We start from the raw sequence: 14,583 nt of genomic DNA, 5'->3' as shown, positions 1-14,583 counted from the left end.
ATGTCGGCCGGCCAGGCGAGGGCTTTGTAAATCAAGACAAGGACCTTGAACCTGGCTCAGAAGCAAATGAGCAACCAGCTCCTTTAGCAAGGGAGTTAAATGTTTTTGCTGGAAGCTCCCGTCAGCAATTGGACCGCGGCTTCTGAACCGGGTCCAAGGGCAGCCCCACGCAGAGCGCATTGTAGTAGTCCAGCCTCGAGGTTCCCATTGCACGGACTATGGCTGTCCAGGAATGGCGAACCCAAGAGAGCTGGGCATGATGGCGCCTAATGGAGGGAGACTGGGATTTCTGTTTCCTGTGAGATCTGGAACATCTGCAGTTGCGAATCCCGGGTCTTGGAGAGATTAAGCCAAGAGGCGTCATTTCTTAAGTCCTGCTTTCTTTTCAGAGAGGCAAGTGGTCTGGGGACAGGAGCGTGTCTCCTGGCTGCTGGCCGGGCTGGTAGGGGGCCACCACTGTGCTCCGCAGAAAAGGCCCCGCCACGCCGGCAACTGGGAACATGATGTCGGCTGGCTGGGTCATCCAGGCGTCGAAGACGGTCTTGTTGGGCGGCATGGCTTGGTCCAAGTCGAGCAAGAGCCCCGAGGGACGGGCCAGGGGGGCGGGGGGCCTGGGGAGCAGCTCCCAGTACCCCGGGGGGCTTGCGAAGGGCATGGGGTTGTAAATCGGCAGACCTGGGATGGCGGCAAAGGCGGAAAAGGGTGGTGGGTAGCTGGGGGGAGCCACCACGTTGGGGGCCACGCACTTAGTGTACGAGGTGGGCAGCTGCTGCAGGTGTGGCCCTCCGGCCCGCGGGGCGTCGTCGGAGTCTGAGCTGCTGCTCTCGGGGTCCTGGCGGACCCGGGGGCGCTTGGCCAAGCTGTGGGGCGCGTGCCCCTTCTTGGGCCTCGGCCACCCGGCTTGCCTTCCGTCGGGGGACAGGGACCCCAGGGAGGAGAGGCTGCTGGAGGAGGAGAAGGAACGGAGGGCCGGCAGGTGGCTGGGGGGCCGCCAGGGCAGAACCGGGTGCCCTGTGCAGACCTGGTAAACGGGGACGGAGCCCCAAGCGTCTAGGGCAGCAGAGGGGCTGTGGGGCAGCTCGGGGGCTGCCCTGGGCTTCCCGCTCAGACCCACGTCCTGGAAGTCGCTGAGCAGGGTGTCAATGCTGATGGGGCTGTTTTGGGGGACCCCTTCACCGGCCGGGAATGTCCTTGTGTCCTCATGGGTGGGCACGTTCTGGGGGGCCGGGGGTCTTCCGTTGAGCGGCCAGCCGTGGTACACATAGGGGGCCAGGTCGGCGGCAAATGCCCGCTCTTCCTGGCGGGAGATGGGGGTGTTTTGCAGTTTTAGGGCCTCCGGGGGGATGCGCTTCACGTCCACGGTCCAGAAATTCCCCTTGGCCTTTGGCTTGGAGGGGTCCTTCAGCACCTGCGGGAGACGGGAGGGAGGGATGAGGTGCTTTTTTATTATTGTTATTAATAATAATAATAATTTCTTATTTATACCCCGCCCTTCCTGGTTCAAAAACCGGGCTCAGGGCAGCTAACAACAAATTTAAAATACTTTTAATTATAAAAGCAGCATAAAATACAATATAAAAACATGAATAACAATAAAATTCAAAAATCAATTTAGGGGAAATAAGCATTAGATAATCCCCAGGGCTAGCTGGCTGAATTGGTGCTATTTGGGCCAGTGAGGAGGCCAGGGGAGAATTAGCTGTGGGGTCTCAGAGCAGGTGATCTTCATAAAAGGGAAGGGGGAGGGAAGGAAAGGGAAATAAAAGATCAGGCTGAATTCAAATTAAAGGCCAGGCGGAATAGCTCTCTCTTACAGGCCCGATGGAAGGAGGTTAAATCCTGCAGGGCCCTAGTCTCATGGGACAGAGCATTCCACCAGAGTGGAGCCACCACTGAGAAGGCCCTGGCCCTGGTGGAGGATAGTCTGGCTTCCTTAGGGCCCGGGACCTCTCAGCTATGGTTATTCATGGACCTTGGTGATCTGTTGAGTGGCTGGGAAAAATAAATTGATAATGATAATAATAATAATAATAATAATAATAATAATAATAATAATAATAATAATCTCTGCAATTATGCTGTCCGATTGTGGCCCCTCTTGAAGCGCAGGGTCCCCTTCAGGCCCCAACCCTCCCTCCCTCCCTTGCGCCCCCACCTTACCTTGTAGAAACAGTCGTTGGAAGACAGGTTGTGGCGGATCGAGTCCTTCCATCCCTGGTAGCCTTCCTTGAAGAAGGGGAAGAGGGTGCTGATCTCTTGGATGATCTGAAAAGAGCAGGAAGCAAATGTGAAAGGATTCCTCGGGGGTCAGTGGGCACCGATCCCGGACAGTGCCCCATCGGAACGAAGGCAATACAGCTCTTGGGGAGAAGGGATCAAGAACGGCCGGCTCTGGATTCTAGGATTCTGCAATATCCTTCTGGAGGGGAGGAGGCCAGAATCTGGCCGGCAGCGCCACCTGCTGGAATGACCAGAGCTCTGCCACACAGCTGACCCGCCTGCCTTGCAAGGTTGTTGTGATAAGAGGGTAAGATCGGCTGCTTTGAGCTCCTTGGAGCAAAGGTGGGGAATAAACCAAATAAATAAGTCGATTCCTGCCGGGGGGGGGGGGGGGAGGCTGGCCCAAGTATATATTGGATCAGATATGGCATTTTATATTTGCAAAAAGCCTGGCTCAAAACCATCTGTCAAGAGATAAGAGGAAATCATTATTAAATATTATTAAATGCTACATATTAAAGTATGTGGTATTTGACTCCAGACAGGCAATTTAGAATGCAGCATGGATCAGGGTTAGAGGTATACTCATTTCATATTTCATATATTTTTAACTGCAGCTATATCTGAATTGTCTCTGTTATATCCAACTGCAATTCAATGTATTCCTGTTGTGTTTTATGATTTTCCTGATATTGTAAGTGAGCTGGAACTGGTCTGTGACCGTAATAATAAAATTCTAATTCTAATACAGCAGATTTCTAATTTCTCAATTAACTTGTTTTGGAAAAACGGTTAACTATGCATTATCACTATGCATTCTATCTAATATTAGGTTGCAAAACCACTGCACTCTCATGTGGTTTTATCAAGTTATCTGAATGATGATGTGAGAAAAAAGATATATTTATGAGCTAGTATGAAGCTCTTGACAGCTCCAGAAGTTTCGATTGCCACAAAGGGGAATGTTAGCATGCCATTAACAGTGAAAACATGGTTGGAATATTGCAGAAATGTCAAAGGCTACAGAGCACATTCAGTTATGGGATGGCTGGAAAAAGCAATATGACCTTTTTAAATATTTTAATGGTTCAGTATTTTAATGTTGTAGTTTAATCTTGTTTTTAAGTTGTATTCATTCAACTTGTTTTTATTATTGCTTGTTAGCCACCCTGAGCTTGGCTGGGGAGGGCGGGGTATAAATAAAAATTATTATTATATTAATAAATATTATAAATAAAAATTATTATTATTGTCATTATTAACTTCATGAAGAAAAAACTATAGATCACATATTTACTGCTGTAATTCATTTGAATCAACGTAGTATTGATGAGCTGCAACGATTGTATTTATAATATTGTCTTACATTGAATTTTATTCATATTTATGTTATCCTTGTAGTGTCCTTTATTGCATTGGGTTCTCTAGATAGGTCTTTCCATGTGAACCAACCTAGAAGTTATCAGGAAAGAGGAAGATGAACTGATTAAGGTTTTCTAAAAGGGATGACCTGGAGACTTCTCCCCGCCCCACCACAAATAGCTCTTTTAATGACGGTTAAATAGACATATCCTGAGGATTTGCATTTCCTGCCTTGGCTTTGTTCAAAGCAACCTTTTGAATAGGACAGGTGAGCTCCCACCTGAGGGCAAGATGCTGAAGAGCAGTGTTGTGTGTTGCTGCAGTGCTGTCCGTTTTAAGCTGTGGGACAGCTCAATTGCTAGAGCCTGCGACTTAGAATATCACGGTTGCGGGTTCAAGACCCAGACTGGGCAAAAGATTCCTGCATTGCAAGGGGCTGCATTATCCTCGTGGTCCTTTCTGACTCTGCAATTCTATGATAACCTAAGTCAGAGGTTTTCAACCAGTGCGCTGCGCAGAGCTGTCAACTTTTCCCTTTTCTTGTGAGGAATCCTATTCGGAATAAGGGAATTTCCCTTTAAAAAAGGGAAAAAGTTGACCGCTATGGTGCTGTGGAGGGACGTGGGTGGCACTGTGGGTTAAACCACAGAGCCTAGGACTTGCCGATCAGAAGGTCGGCGGTTCGAATCCCCGCGACGGGATGAGCTCCTGTTGCTCGGTCCCTGCTCCTGCCCACCTAGCAGTTCGAAAGGACATCAAAGTGCAAGTAGATCAATAGGTACCGCTCCGGCGGGAAGGTAAACGGCGTTTCCGTGCGCTGCTCTGGTTCGCCAGAAGCGGCTTAGTCCTGCTGGCCACATGACCCGGAAGCTGTATGCCGGCTCCCTCGGCCAATAAAGCGAGATGAGCGCCGCAACCCCAGAATCGGCCGCGATTGGACCTAACGGTCAGGGGTCCCTTTACCTTTACCTTTATGGTGCTGTGGCACCCTGGGGTGCTTTGAAATGATGGTCAGGGGTGTCCTTTGTCCCTCTTTCCTTTCCTTCCCTCCCTCTTCTAATCTCTCCCAAAGTCTTGCAGCCGCGGGATCCCATTCATCCAGTGCTATACCAGCTGCACTGGCTCCCGGTGGAGTACAGGATCAGGTTCAAGGTGCTGGTTTTAACCTTTAAAGCCTATATGGCCTAGGACCCTCATACCTACGGGACCGCCTCGCCTGGTATGTCCCACGGAGGACCTTACGGTCTTCAAAGAAAAACATCTTGGAGGTCCCGGGCCACAGGGAGGTTAGGTTGGCCTCAACCAGAGCCCAGGGCCTTTTTGGCCGTGGCCCCGATCTGGTGGAACGCTCTGTCCTAAGAGACCAGGGCCCTGCGGGACTTGACATCTTTCCGCAGGGCCTGCAAGACGGAGCTGTTCCACCAGGCCTTTGGCCAGGGCACAGTCTAACCCCCTCCTTTGGCAATCCTCACAGAACTCTCGCCCAGTGGTTGCCATGAATTCGACTCTGAATTGATTTTAGAATGAATTGATTTTAGAATGTACAGTCATACCTCGGGTTGAAGTTGCTTCAGGTTGAGCGCTTTCACGTAACGCTCCACGGCGACCCAGAAGTAACAGAACGCGTTACTTCCAGGTTTCGCTGCCCGTGCATTCGCAGACGCTCAAAATGACGTCGCACGCATGTGCGGAAGCGGCGAATCGCGCACATGCAGGTTGCGTTTGCTTCAGGATGCGAACGGGGCTTCGGAACAGATCCTGTTTGTATCCAGAGGTACCACTGTATTTAAATTAATTGATTGTGATTTTATGTAACCTGTGCTACTTTTATTGTTGCTAGCTGCTCTGAGCCTGGCTTCGGCTGGGGAGGGCGTGATAGAAATAAATTTATTATTATTATTATTATTATTATTATTATTATTATTATTATTATTATTTGCAGCAGCCCCGATCCTGCCATTGCTGGCTCCCAAGGTAAGGTGCTGGCCTCGCTTTCACCTTCGGCCAGTCTCTGTTGGGCCACTAAGGCTGGGGGCATCCTCTGCCCTGTGAGGAACCCCTCTCTATTTGGGGGGGGGGGGAGCAGCTTAGAGACCAGGGGTGGCAGCAGCGGCTGCCCAAAGGACTCCCAAGGAGAGGGGAGAGGAGAGGAACCACGGGGGGGGGGCAGGTTTGGAAAAGGGTGAGGGGCTGCCAGCTCTGCAAGCAAAGGGTGACCTAACTGGATACTTATGTCCCCCAGAGGTGCCACAGAAATAATGTACAGTGGATGCTCAGGTTGAGAGTGTGATCCGTGCGGGATGCACGTTCACAAGCCGCAGCATTCGCAACCCGCATCTGCGCATGCGTGGATTGCGATTCGGCACTTCTGTGCATGCACAAAGCACGATTAGCACTTTGGCGCATGTGCAACCACCGAAACCCGGAAGTAACCCTTTCTGGTACTTCCAGGTTTCGGTGGTCCATAACCCGAAAAAACGCAACCTGAAGCAGGTGTAACTCAAGGTGTGACTGTAGTTGGTCAAGGGAGCCCTAGGCTCAAAAAGGATGAAAACCTCTGGCTTGATTGCATTCCCCACCAGAGATGGAACAGGATGCCCCCTTCTGGGCAGCCTCTGCAACTGCAAAGGGAGAGACTCATGGAGTCGAGTTCCCCAGGGGTGAGGTGCCAACAATGGGCGAATTTTAGCCCAGACTCTCCATTTCCAGCCAACACCAATCGAAGCTGAGAAACCACCAAGTTCCCTTCAGCATCTTCAGCACTCGGTCAACTTCAGACCTGTGCCAGATCCTGCACTGGAGGGGGCTGGACTAGATGACCATAGGGGGACCCCTTCCAACTCTACTATGATTCATATTTAATAAATTTTTATTATTATTATTATTATTATTATTATTACCCCACCCTTCCCGGTTCAGAAAACCGGGCTCAGGGCAGCTAACAACAAATTTAAAACACTTACAGTGGTGCCTCCCAAGACGAAAAGAATCTGTTCCGCGAGTCTCTTCATCTTGCGGTTTGTTCGTCTTGCGAAGCAAGCCCATTGACGGAGTAGCGCTATTAGCGCTATTGGCACTTTAAGGGCTAAAAACGGCTTTTTAAGCCTTGGGGGATTAGCGGTTTTTCTGCTAAAATGCTTTTAGCAGTTTAGCGCTTCAGGAAAAAGGGTTTTGGAGCGAGAAAAAAATTCAATTTTTTCGTCATTTTTCGTCTTGCGAAGCAAGCCCATAGGGAAATTCGGCTTGCGAAGCGCCTCTGCAGACGGAAAACCCTTTCGTCTTGCGGGTTTTCCGTCTTACGAGGCATTCGTCTTGCGGGGCACCACTGTAATTGGTGCAACAACAAACAGCATAAAACATGAATAACAATAAATTCAGAAATCAAAAAGCAATTTAGGGGGGAACGCCATCCAATAAACATTAGATGATCACCAGGGCCAGCTGGCTGAATTAGTCCTAATTATCATTTATATTGATCATCAAATTGTAAATAAGAAAAGCTGCATTTCTTAGCCTCCCTCCCAGCTGCCCAGACAAGGCGTGAGGAAGGGAGCTTTTGAAACCACCTTGAACCAGGTAAGACATTGACCCGACTCCTCCTCTGGGAGAACACCTGGATGATCCAAAAATGTAAACAGAGAAAACGGCCTCCGGTGCCACTGACCCCTTGCAGGCTTGCAGGAAAGAGTTCAGTTGGGTGTGCTTTTCTGCAGAGAGAGGGGCAGAAAAGGAACTTTCCCCCGTCCCAACAGAAACCCCAGGTCTGCATGGCCATGAATTGTAACGGCTTGCGGTTCTCTACCTGTGGGTCCCCAGATGTTGGACTACAACTCCCATCATCCCTGAGCTCTGGCCTTGCTAGCTAGGGGTGATGGGAGTTGTAGATCAACAACATCTGGGGACCCACGGGTGGAGAAAGGCTGGACCTGAAAGGCCTCGCAATCAACTCCCTAATTAGGGAGCCTGGCACCACCGCTCTGTTTCGAGCATCGCTCTTGTGGCTTAGGGCCCTCGTATTTACGGGACTGCCTCTCCTGGTCTGCCCCGCAGAGGACCTTAAGGTCCATGAATAATCATAGTTTAGAGGTCCCTAAGGAAGTCAGATTATCCTCCACCAGGGCCAGGGCCTTCTCAGTGGTGGCTCCAACTTGGAGGAATGCTCTCTCCCATGAGACCAGGGCCCTGCAGGATTTAACTTCCTTCCACAGGGCCTGTAAGACAGAGCTATTCCACCTGGCTTTCAATTTGAACTTAGCCTGATCTTTTATTCCCCTTCCTCCCCTTTTTATGAAGATTACCTGCTCTGGGATCCCACAGCTAATTCTCCCCTGGTCTCCTCGCTGGCCCAAATAGGACTAACTTAGCCAGCTAGCCCATCTAATGTTTATTAGGTGGCTTTCCCCCAAAATTGATTTTTGAATTCTGAATTTATTGTTATTCACATTTTATACTGTATTTTATGTTGTTTTTTGTTGCATCAATTAAGTGTTTTAAATTTGTTGTTAGCCGCCCTGAGCCCAGTTTTCTGAACTGGGAAGGGCAGGGTATAAATAAAAAACTATTATTATTATTACCGTATTAAGCAGCTGTACCTGCCTCTCACTGCCAGAAATACTAGCTTCTAATAATTAAACGTTTCCTGCAACACACGGGGCTGGACTAGATGACCCTGGCAACTCGACAATTCTATGAGTCTCTTAATTTCTTTTCTGGGATAGCGGTAGAGGATGCCTGGAACAGGAGACGGAAACCGTATCACGTTGAGATCCAAAGCTGGCTTCCAGCTGTTAAAAAACCCAGTTAGGTAACCCTGGCCCACCTAATAATAATAATAATAATAATAATAATTTTATTTATACCCTGCCCTCCTCGGCCAGAGCCAGGCTCAGGGCAGCTAACACCAATAATATAAAATCACAGTAAAAACATAATAGGGGAAAAAGAGAGGGAGGAAAAAAACAAAAACAAAAACCCCTGAATTTAAAATACAGGTTAAAATGCAATTTAATAATATTGAGGGCTGCAGTTCTGTCTAGGCATCAGGGCCCGATTTCGGTTTGAGGAGGTCCTAAGCTACTGAAGGTTATGGGGCCCTTTCTATGTCCAGCTGTCCTTTGCCAACAACAAACTGTTGTTTTTTTTGTGTTGAATAAATGCTACATGGTAATTGATGGACCTCATAGGTATCTCAAGCCATTTGCATGTAACAAAATACACGTATTTTATCAAAGCAACTGTTGAACTGAAATACAATACATCCAGGTTGTTTTTTCCTTAAAAATTTTTTTTTGGGGGGCCCTAAGCTATAGCTTGTTTAGCTTATACCAGGGGTCAGCAAACCTTTTCAGCAGGGGGCCGGTCCTCTGTCCCTCAGACCTTGTGGGGGGCCAGACTATATTTTTTGGGGGAAATGAATGAATTCCTATGCCCCACAAATAACCCAGAGATGCATGTTAAATAAAAGGACACATTCTACTCATGTAAAAACACGCTGATTCCCGGACTGTCCACGGGCCCGATTTAGAAAGCGATTGGGCCAGATCCATAGCTGTCAACTTTCCATTTCTTTAAGGGAAATTCCCTGATTCCGAATGGGATTCCTCGCAAGAAATTATCTCTTTCAGCTTCTGCCTTCTGGAAGAAGGTCCAGGGTTATAAAGACTAGGACTAGCCGCCTGAGAAACAGGTTCTACGCAAATGAAATTCTGGTTCTAAATGCAGCATAAAGAGTCTCTATGGGAGTATATTGCATTTTAAAGTGGGGTTTCAGAGTTTTTAGCGGGTTTTGGATGTTTTATGTAGATTTCCAATTTCATTGTTCTGTATGGGACAATGACAATAAAGATATCGTATATCGTAAGAAAAGGGAAAAGTTGACAGCTATGGCCGGATCCGGCCCCTGGGCCTTAGTTTGCCTACCCAGGGGTCTTCAGAGTTAGGACAACTGGGGGGGGGGGTGTTCATTGAGTGGGGAAGTTTAGGGTCTGGATGGATAAAGGTAATCCTTTCCACTGACCCAGAAGCCTGTTATCTCCCCAGGCATCTGTCAGCTGAGCAGGCTCATTCCTCCTACTGTATGTAGTGTAAATATCTTCCCCACATCATCCATGGGTCAGAGATCAGTCAAGCCAGATGGGGATTAGCGCCTGCAGGGTGCAAATTGCTTTGGCGGAGGGGAGAGGAATGTTGCAGTGGAATAAGGCAGCATCCCTCGAACTCGCCTCCCTGCTGGTGCCCTCTCTCTCTCCAGGCCCTCTCAATTGTCTCCCAAGGCATTTGCCCAGGAGATCCAAAGATAGATAGATAGATAGATCTTTATTGTCATTGTCCCATGCAGGACAATGAAATTGCAAAACTACATAAAACTACATAAAAACTACATAAAACTACATTAAAACTACATAAAACTACATAAAAACTACATAAAAAGGGGCATCAAATCGAGTGATTTGGGTCAGGCTGCACACTTACCTGAGAGTAAGTCCCACTCAACTTAGTGCAGACATCACAAAAGCAAAATCCAAACTTCGGAAGGAAAGAAACTTAATCAATACAGTGGTCCCTTGGTTCTCAAACAAGGGACCCTGCTGAAAAAGTTTGCTGGCTCCTGCTGAAGACTATAAGCAAGAGCCAGGATCAATTTTGCAGAGGGACCTTCCACAAAGCGTTGCCAGAGGCAGTCCTTGACTCCCCAAAGCAATGGCCAAGCCCGACCCCTTGGGTCAAGGGCCCCTGAGAATGCACAGAGTGCCTCTCAAACGTATTTATTTATTGCATTTGAGCCCACCTGTCCGCTAAGGTCCTCAAGGTGGCCCCGTGGATCTCTCCCTCCTCGTGTCATCCGCACAACAGCCCTGGGAGGTAGGCTCAGCTGAGAAGCAGAAACTGGCCTTTGAGGCCACACCCAGTGAGCTTCACGGCCAAGGGAAGGGGATTCGAACCCGGGTCACTGGCGGAGGAACATGATCCTGGTGGGATGCCATCGTGGCTGCCCCCAGCTCCGCCATTGATCCTGGTCTCCCACTTGCTAGTCCAGCGCTCTAACCATTGTACCACCACTGCACTTCCAATTTCTAAACTTCACCCTGCGCCTTGTATGCTGCCCTGTTTTTCAACCACAATATATTATGGTCCTATATTGCACAAATGAACCCCTTGCTCCCCCCAAGGATGGCCGTCGCTCCTCCAAACTAGTATTTCCCCAGAATTACACCCACGGCTGTAATTCAGAGGCGTAACGCCCACTCTCATCGCCTTCAAAGGACTCTCATCCAGCAGCATCGACATCTAGTGGCAGGGAGTTCCATAGATTAATCCTGCACCGAGTGGGAAAAGTATATACACCCCTTCGTCCAAAATCTGCTGCAGGGGGAACCACAAATCGTAGGCTTCTGGGAGAGGGAGAAATTCTTCTCAAGAGCCGACCCACTCAAATTAATGGAGCTAAATCACTCAGGGTCATTCATTTCAATGGGTCTAGCCTGAAGACGACTAATAATAGACAGAACACTTTTTTTTCTGCCCCAAGTTCTCCATATAATCAAAATTAGAATTATCATGAATGAATAAAAAAAACTACCCAGGCTAATTATACGATGGTCTTTTAAACTGGGGGAGGCGGGTATTGATCTTGTTGGTTACCAGGTTTTGTATTTTTCTGTTTTTATATTGTAAACCACCCTGTGATCCTTGGATGCTGATGTATAAATTAATAATAAATATTATTATTTATTATTTAAACAACAACAACAACAACAACAACATTTTCATATTAAAATCTGAATTATTTTACTCCCTCTTTAGTTTCCTCCACCCTGAATTGCACAAAAACCAAACATCTCCCCCCCCCCTCTAAAAATACTATCAAGGGTTTTTTGTGAGGATGGCTCCCCCCATTGCAGAGGTGTTGGAAGGGGGGGGGGGAGAGGAGATTCTTAGATATCCCAGAAGGCTTTTTTATCTTGCTGAAGCAGCTTAGCACAGCTGGGGGGAGAAACGGGTACCTGGAAGTAAATATTCCCTTCCATTTCAGAGATAATAAAGGCTTGGAGCAAGGCATTTCGCTAACTGGTTTGGGAAGGAGCTGTCCTTAGGCAGATAAGAGCCCTGGTCTTTGAAATCCTAGCCCTAGCGTGACCCCAGGATGATCTAGAATACATTTATTTTATGTCCTAAAATGTATACACCGCTTGATTGCAAAAAAAACAAAACCCCTCAAAGCACCAGTAAGGAAATTTGACAACAATCTTAGACTTCTGAAAAGTTAAAATAGATGAAAAACAGGATTAAATCTCTCATTTCCGGGGGTTGGACTAGATGACCCTAAGTTCCCTTCCAACTCTACAATTCTAAATATATAGCTGGGCTGATCTGAACAATAATGCTGGTGTTTCAAAGTGTACAGGTGCCACCACGCTAAAAGATTGAATTTCTGCAATTGTGGGGAGGATGTTATTTTGGATTGAAGTGGTTGAATGGGTGGGTACGGGGTAAGACAATCTCTGATGGGTAAATAGAGAGCAATCCTGATTACTTGGACCAGAATGAAGCCCTGGAAGAGGGCGGGCACTCCCATAAAAACATACAATCTACAAAAAAAGCCTCCTTGCTTTTACTCTCCTGCAAGAGACCCAGGAAAGCAGCGATGGTTGCAAGGCAAGGGAGCCCAACTCTGCACAAGCCTAGGGATGTCAGAATTTCAAATATATCCCGCCAACCTGAATGATCATAGTGGAAACTAAGTCCCCATGATTTGGAAAGAGCTGTTGTATTAAAGCAGCCTGCTCTGCAGCCTTCGAGGGACGAATTAAACTCCAGTTGAAATGTGAGGCTCCACAAGGATCAGGCCCCGCTATTCCAGCATCACAGAAATCGGGATAAGTATCCCTGCAAGTAAGTTCAGGAAAGCTCCAAGCCTAAAAAAGGTCAAGACAAAATCCTAAGGTTTTCTGGGCTCGAACACATTGCGCAAGGCAAAGGATATTAATCCCAGGGCCGCTGAATTCGTAACGGAAGCGAATGCCATTAAGTCCTGAGCAGTAAAAAATTCCCATTTGACCGTAATAAATTATCTGTCTATTCCAGAATCCTGTTCTCACAGCAGCCAACCTGATGCCCATCGTGGGAAAACAACAAACAGGATCTAAGCACAAGAGCCTTCTCTCTCCTTTCCTGAAACTTCCAGTAACTGCCTCCAGCTGTGGTGGCAAAGCCCAGCCATTCTGGCTAGTAGCCCATGAATTTATCCAATCCTCTTTAAAATCCAGACAGGTTGGTGGTCATCTCTGCTTCCCGCAGTTTAACTCTGCGCTGTCTGAAAAATGAGGACTTCCTTTAACCTGTTCTGAATCTCCCAGCATTCAGCTTCCTGGGATTCTGCTACAGTTAAGAGAGGAGGAGAACGACTTTTCTCTAGCCTCTTCTCCCATGTGCAATTTTACTAACTTCTATCGTGTCGCCTCAAAGAGAGAACCAATTCTAGGACCTTCCCTAGACACCCGAAGGCCACTTTTACAGCCGGGTGTATCCTGTAAATTCTGCTGGAAGCTGCCCAGAGTGGCTGGGGCAACCCAGTCAGATGAGCTGGGTACAAGCAATACATAATAAAAATAATAATAGTTTTTTCTCTAAAGTTGCCTTTTTTCATAGGAGAGTTGCTCCATCCACTCCCTCATTTTGGTGGCCCTTTTCTGCACCTTTCCCAACAATATCCTTTTGTAGGGATGCCTCCCCCTCGCCCACCTGAGCCCCCCACCCCTCTGATCATCTTACCTGGGACAATTTGAGCTTCCGGCTTGGAGAGGTCTGGATGGCCAGTGCAATCATTGCCAAATAGGTGTAGGGGGGCTTGGGGTGACGGTGGTAGTTTTTCTTCTTCCTCTTCGCTTTTCTGCCCGCCTCCTTGGCCGGACCCTCGCCCTGCCTGCCACCAGGCTCCTCGGCAGACCCCAGAGCTTCCTTGCCCACGGTGGGGTCCTGGTCCAGGGTGCCCTTCTCAGGATTTCGGTATGGACTGGAGGTGGCAGACATTGCTGCTGCTGCTGCTGCTGCCTCCGCCTGGGAGAGCCTGAAGGGCTAGTCAACTGACCAGCAGCTCCTAGGATAAACAGCTTGTTGCCCTAAAGGAGGAGGAAGATTTGGAACCCATTCATGTCTTTATCATGCTGATGATGGAATCTCAGCCTGGAGATGGAGATCCTGCAGGGCAGAAGGGTGTGAGGGGAGGGGCGCCGGGGCCAGTTGGCAAACCATTAACATCTGGCTGCTAATCTCTGAGCCAGAGATCCAGAGCCTGGGTTAGCCCCATGAGATGCCTACTGCAGGCATGGGGAGATGGAGGATTTGCACCTCTTGGTAGCGGCGCCTAATGGTGCTGCCATTCGCAACAGGCACGCAAAACATCTGGAGCAGAACTGGGTCCCCGGGCTAAACAGGAACCCACAAACTGGAGTTTTGATTTGTGGCGAGAAACCTACCCTTTCCCTGACAGGGTGGTTCTTGATCGACGAATCACAGATTTGTGGGGTGGGAAGGGGCCCCAAAGGTCATCAAAGTGGGAGGGGTAGCTAATGCTGCAAGAAGACAGAATCGGGGTTCAAGGTGACCTAAGGAGATTGGAGAACTGGGCCCAAACTAACAAAAATGGGTTTCCAGAGGGACAAATGTCAAGTTCTCCACTTACAAATATAAGATTGGGGACATCCGCCTTACTAGCAGAACATGTGAAAAGGACCATGGGGTCTTAGTGCAGTGGTACCTCGGGTTAAGAACTTAATTTGTTCCGGAGGTCTGTTCTTAACCTGAAGCTGTTCTTAACCTGAAGCACCACTTTAGCTAATGGGGCCTCCCGCTGCCGCCGGAGCACGATTTCTGTTCTCATCCTGAAGCAAAGTTCTTAACCTGAGGTACTATTTCTGGGTTAGTCTGTAACCTGAAGCGTCTGTAACCCAAGGTACACAAGCTGAACATGAGTTGACAATGTGATGCGGCAGCAAAAAAGCC

At 48.3% G+C, this 14,583-nt stretch overlaps 1 protein-coding gene across 1 annotated transcript; it reads right to left on the bottom strand.

Moving 5' to 3' along the window:
* Window positions 1-385: 385 nt before the first annotated feature.
* FOXH1 (forkhead box H1) lies at window positions 386-13,611 on the bottom strand (the record flags this gene model as incomplete). Its single annotated transcript, XM_083450282.1, has 3 exons — window positions 386-1,408; window positions 2,161-2,265; window positions 13,354-13,611. The coding sequence occupies 3 exons, from the start codon at window positions 13,609-13,611 to the stop codon at window positions 386-388; spliced, it is 1,386 nt and encodes a 461-aa protein (XP_083306408.1).
* Window positions 13,612-14,583: the final 972 nt, after the last annotated feature.

This window comes from Podarcis tiliguerta, assembly GCF_965153285.1.
Source record: "Podarcis tiliguerta genome assembly, chromosome: 7".
Taxonomy (NCBI): domain Eukaryota; kingdom Metazoa; phylum Chordata; class Lepidosauria; order Squamata; family Lacertidae; genus Podarcis; species Podarcis tiliguerta.
Note: the sequence above shows the minus strand (reverse complement) of the source record. Positions and strands in the feature narration are given on the sequence as shown.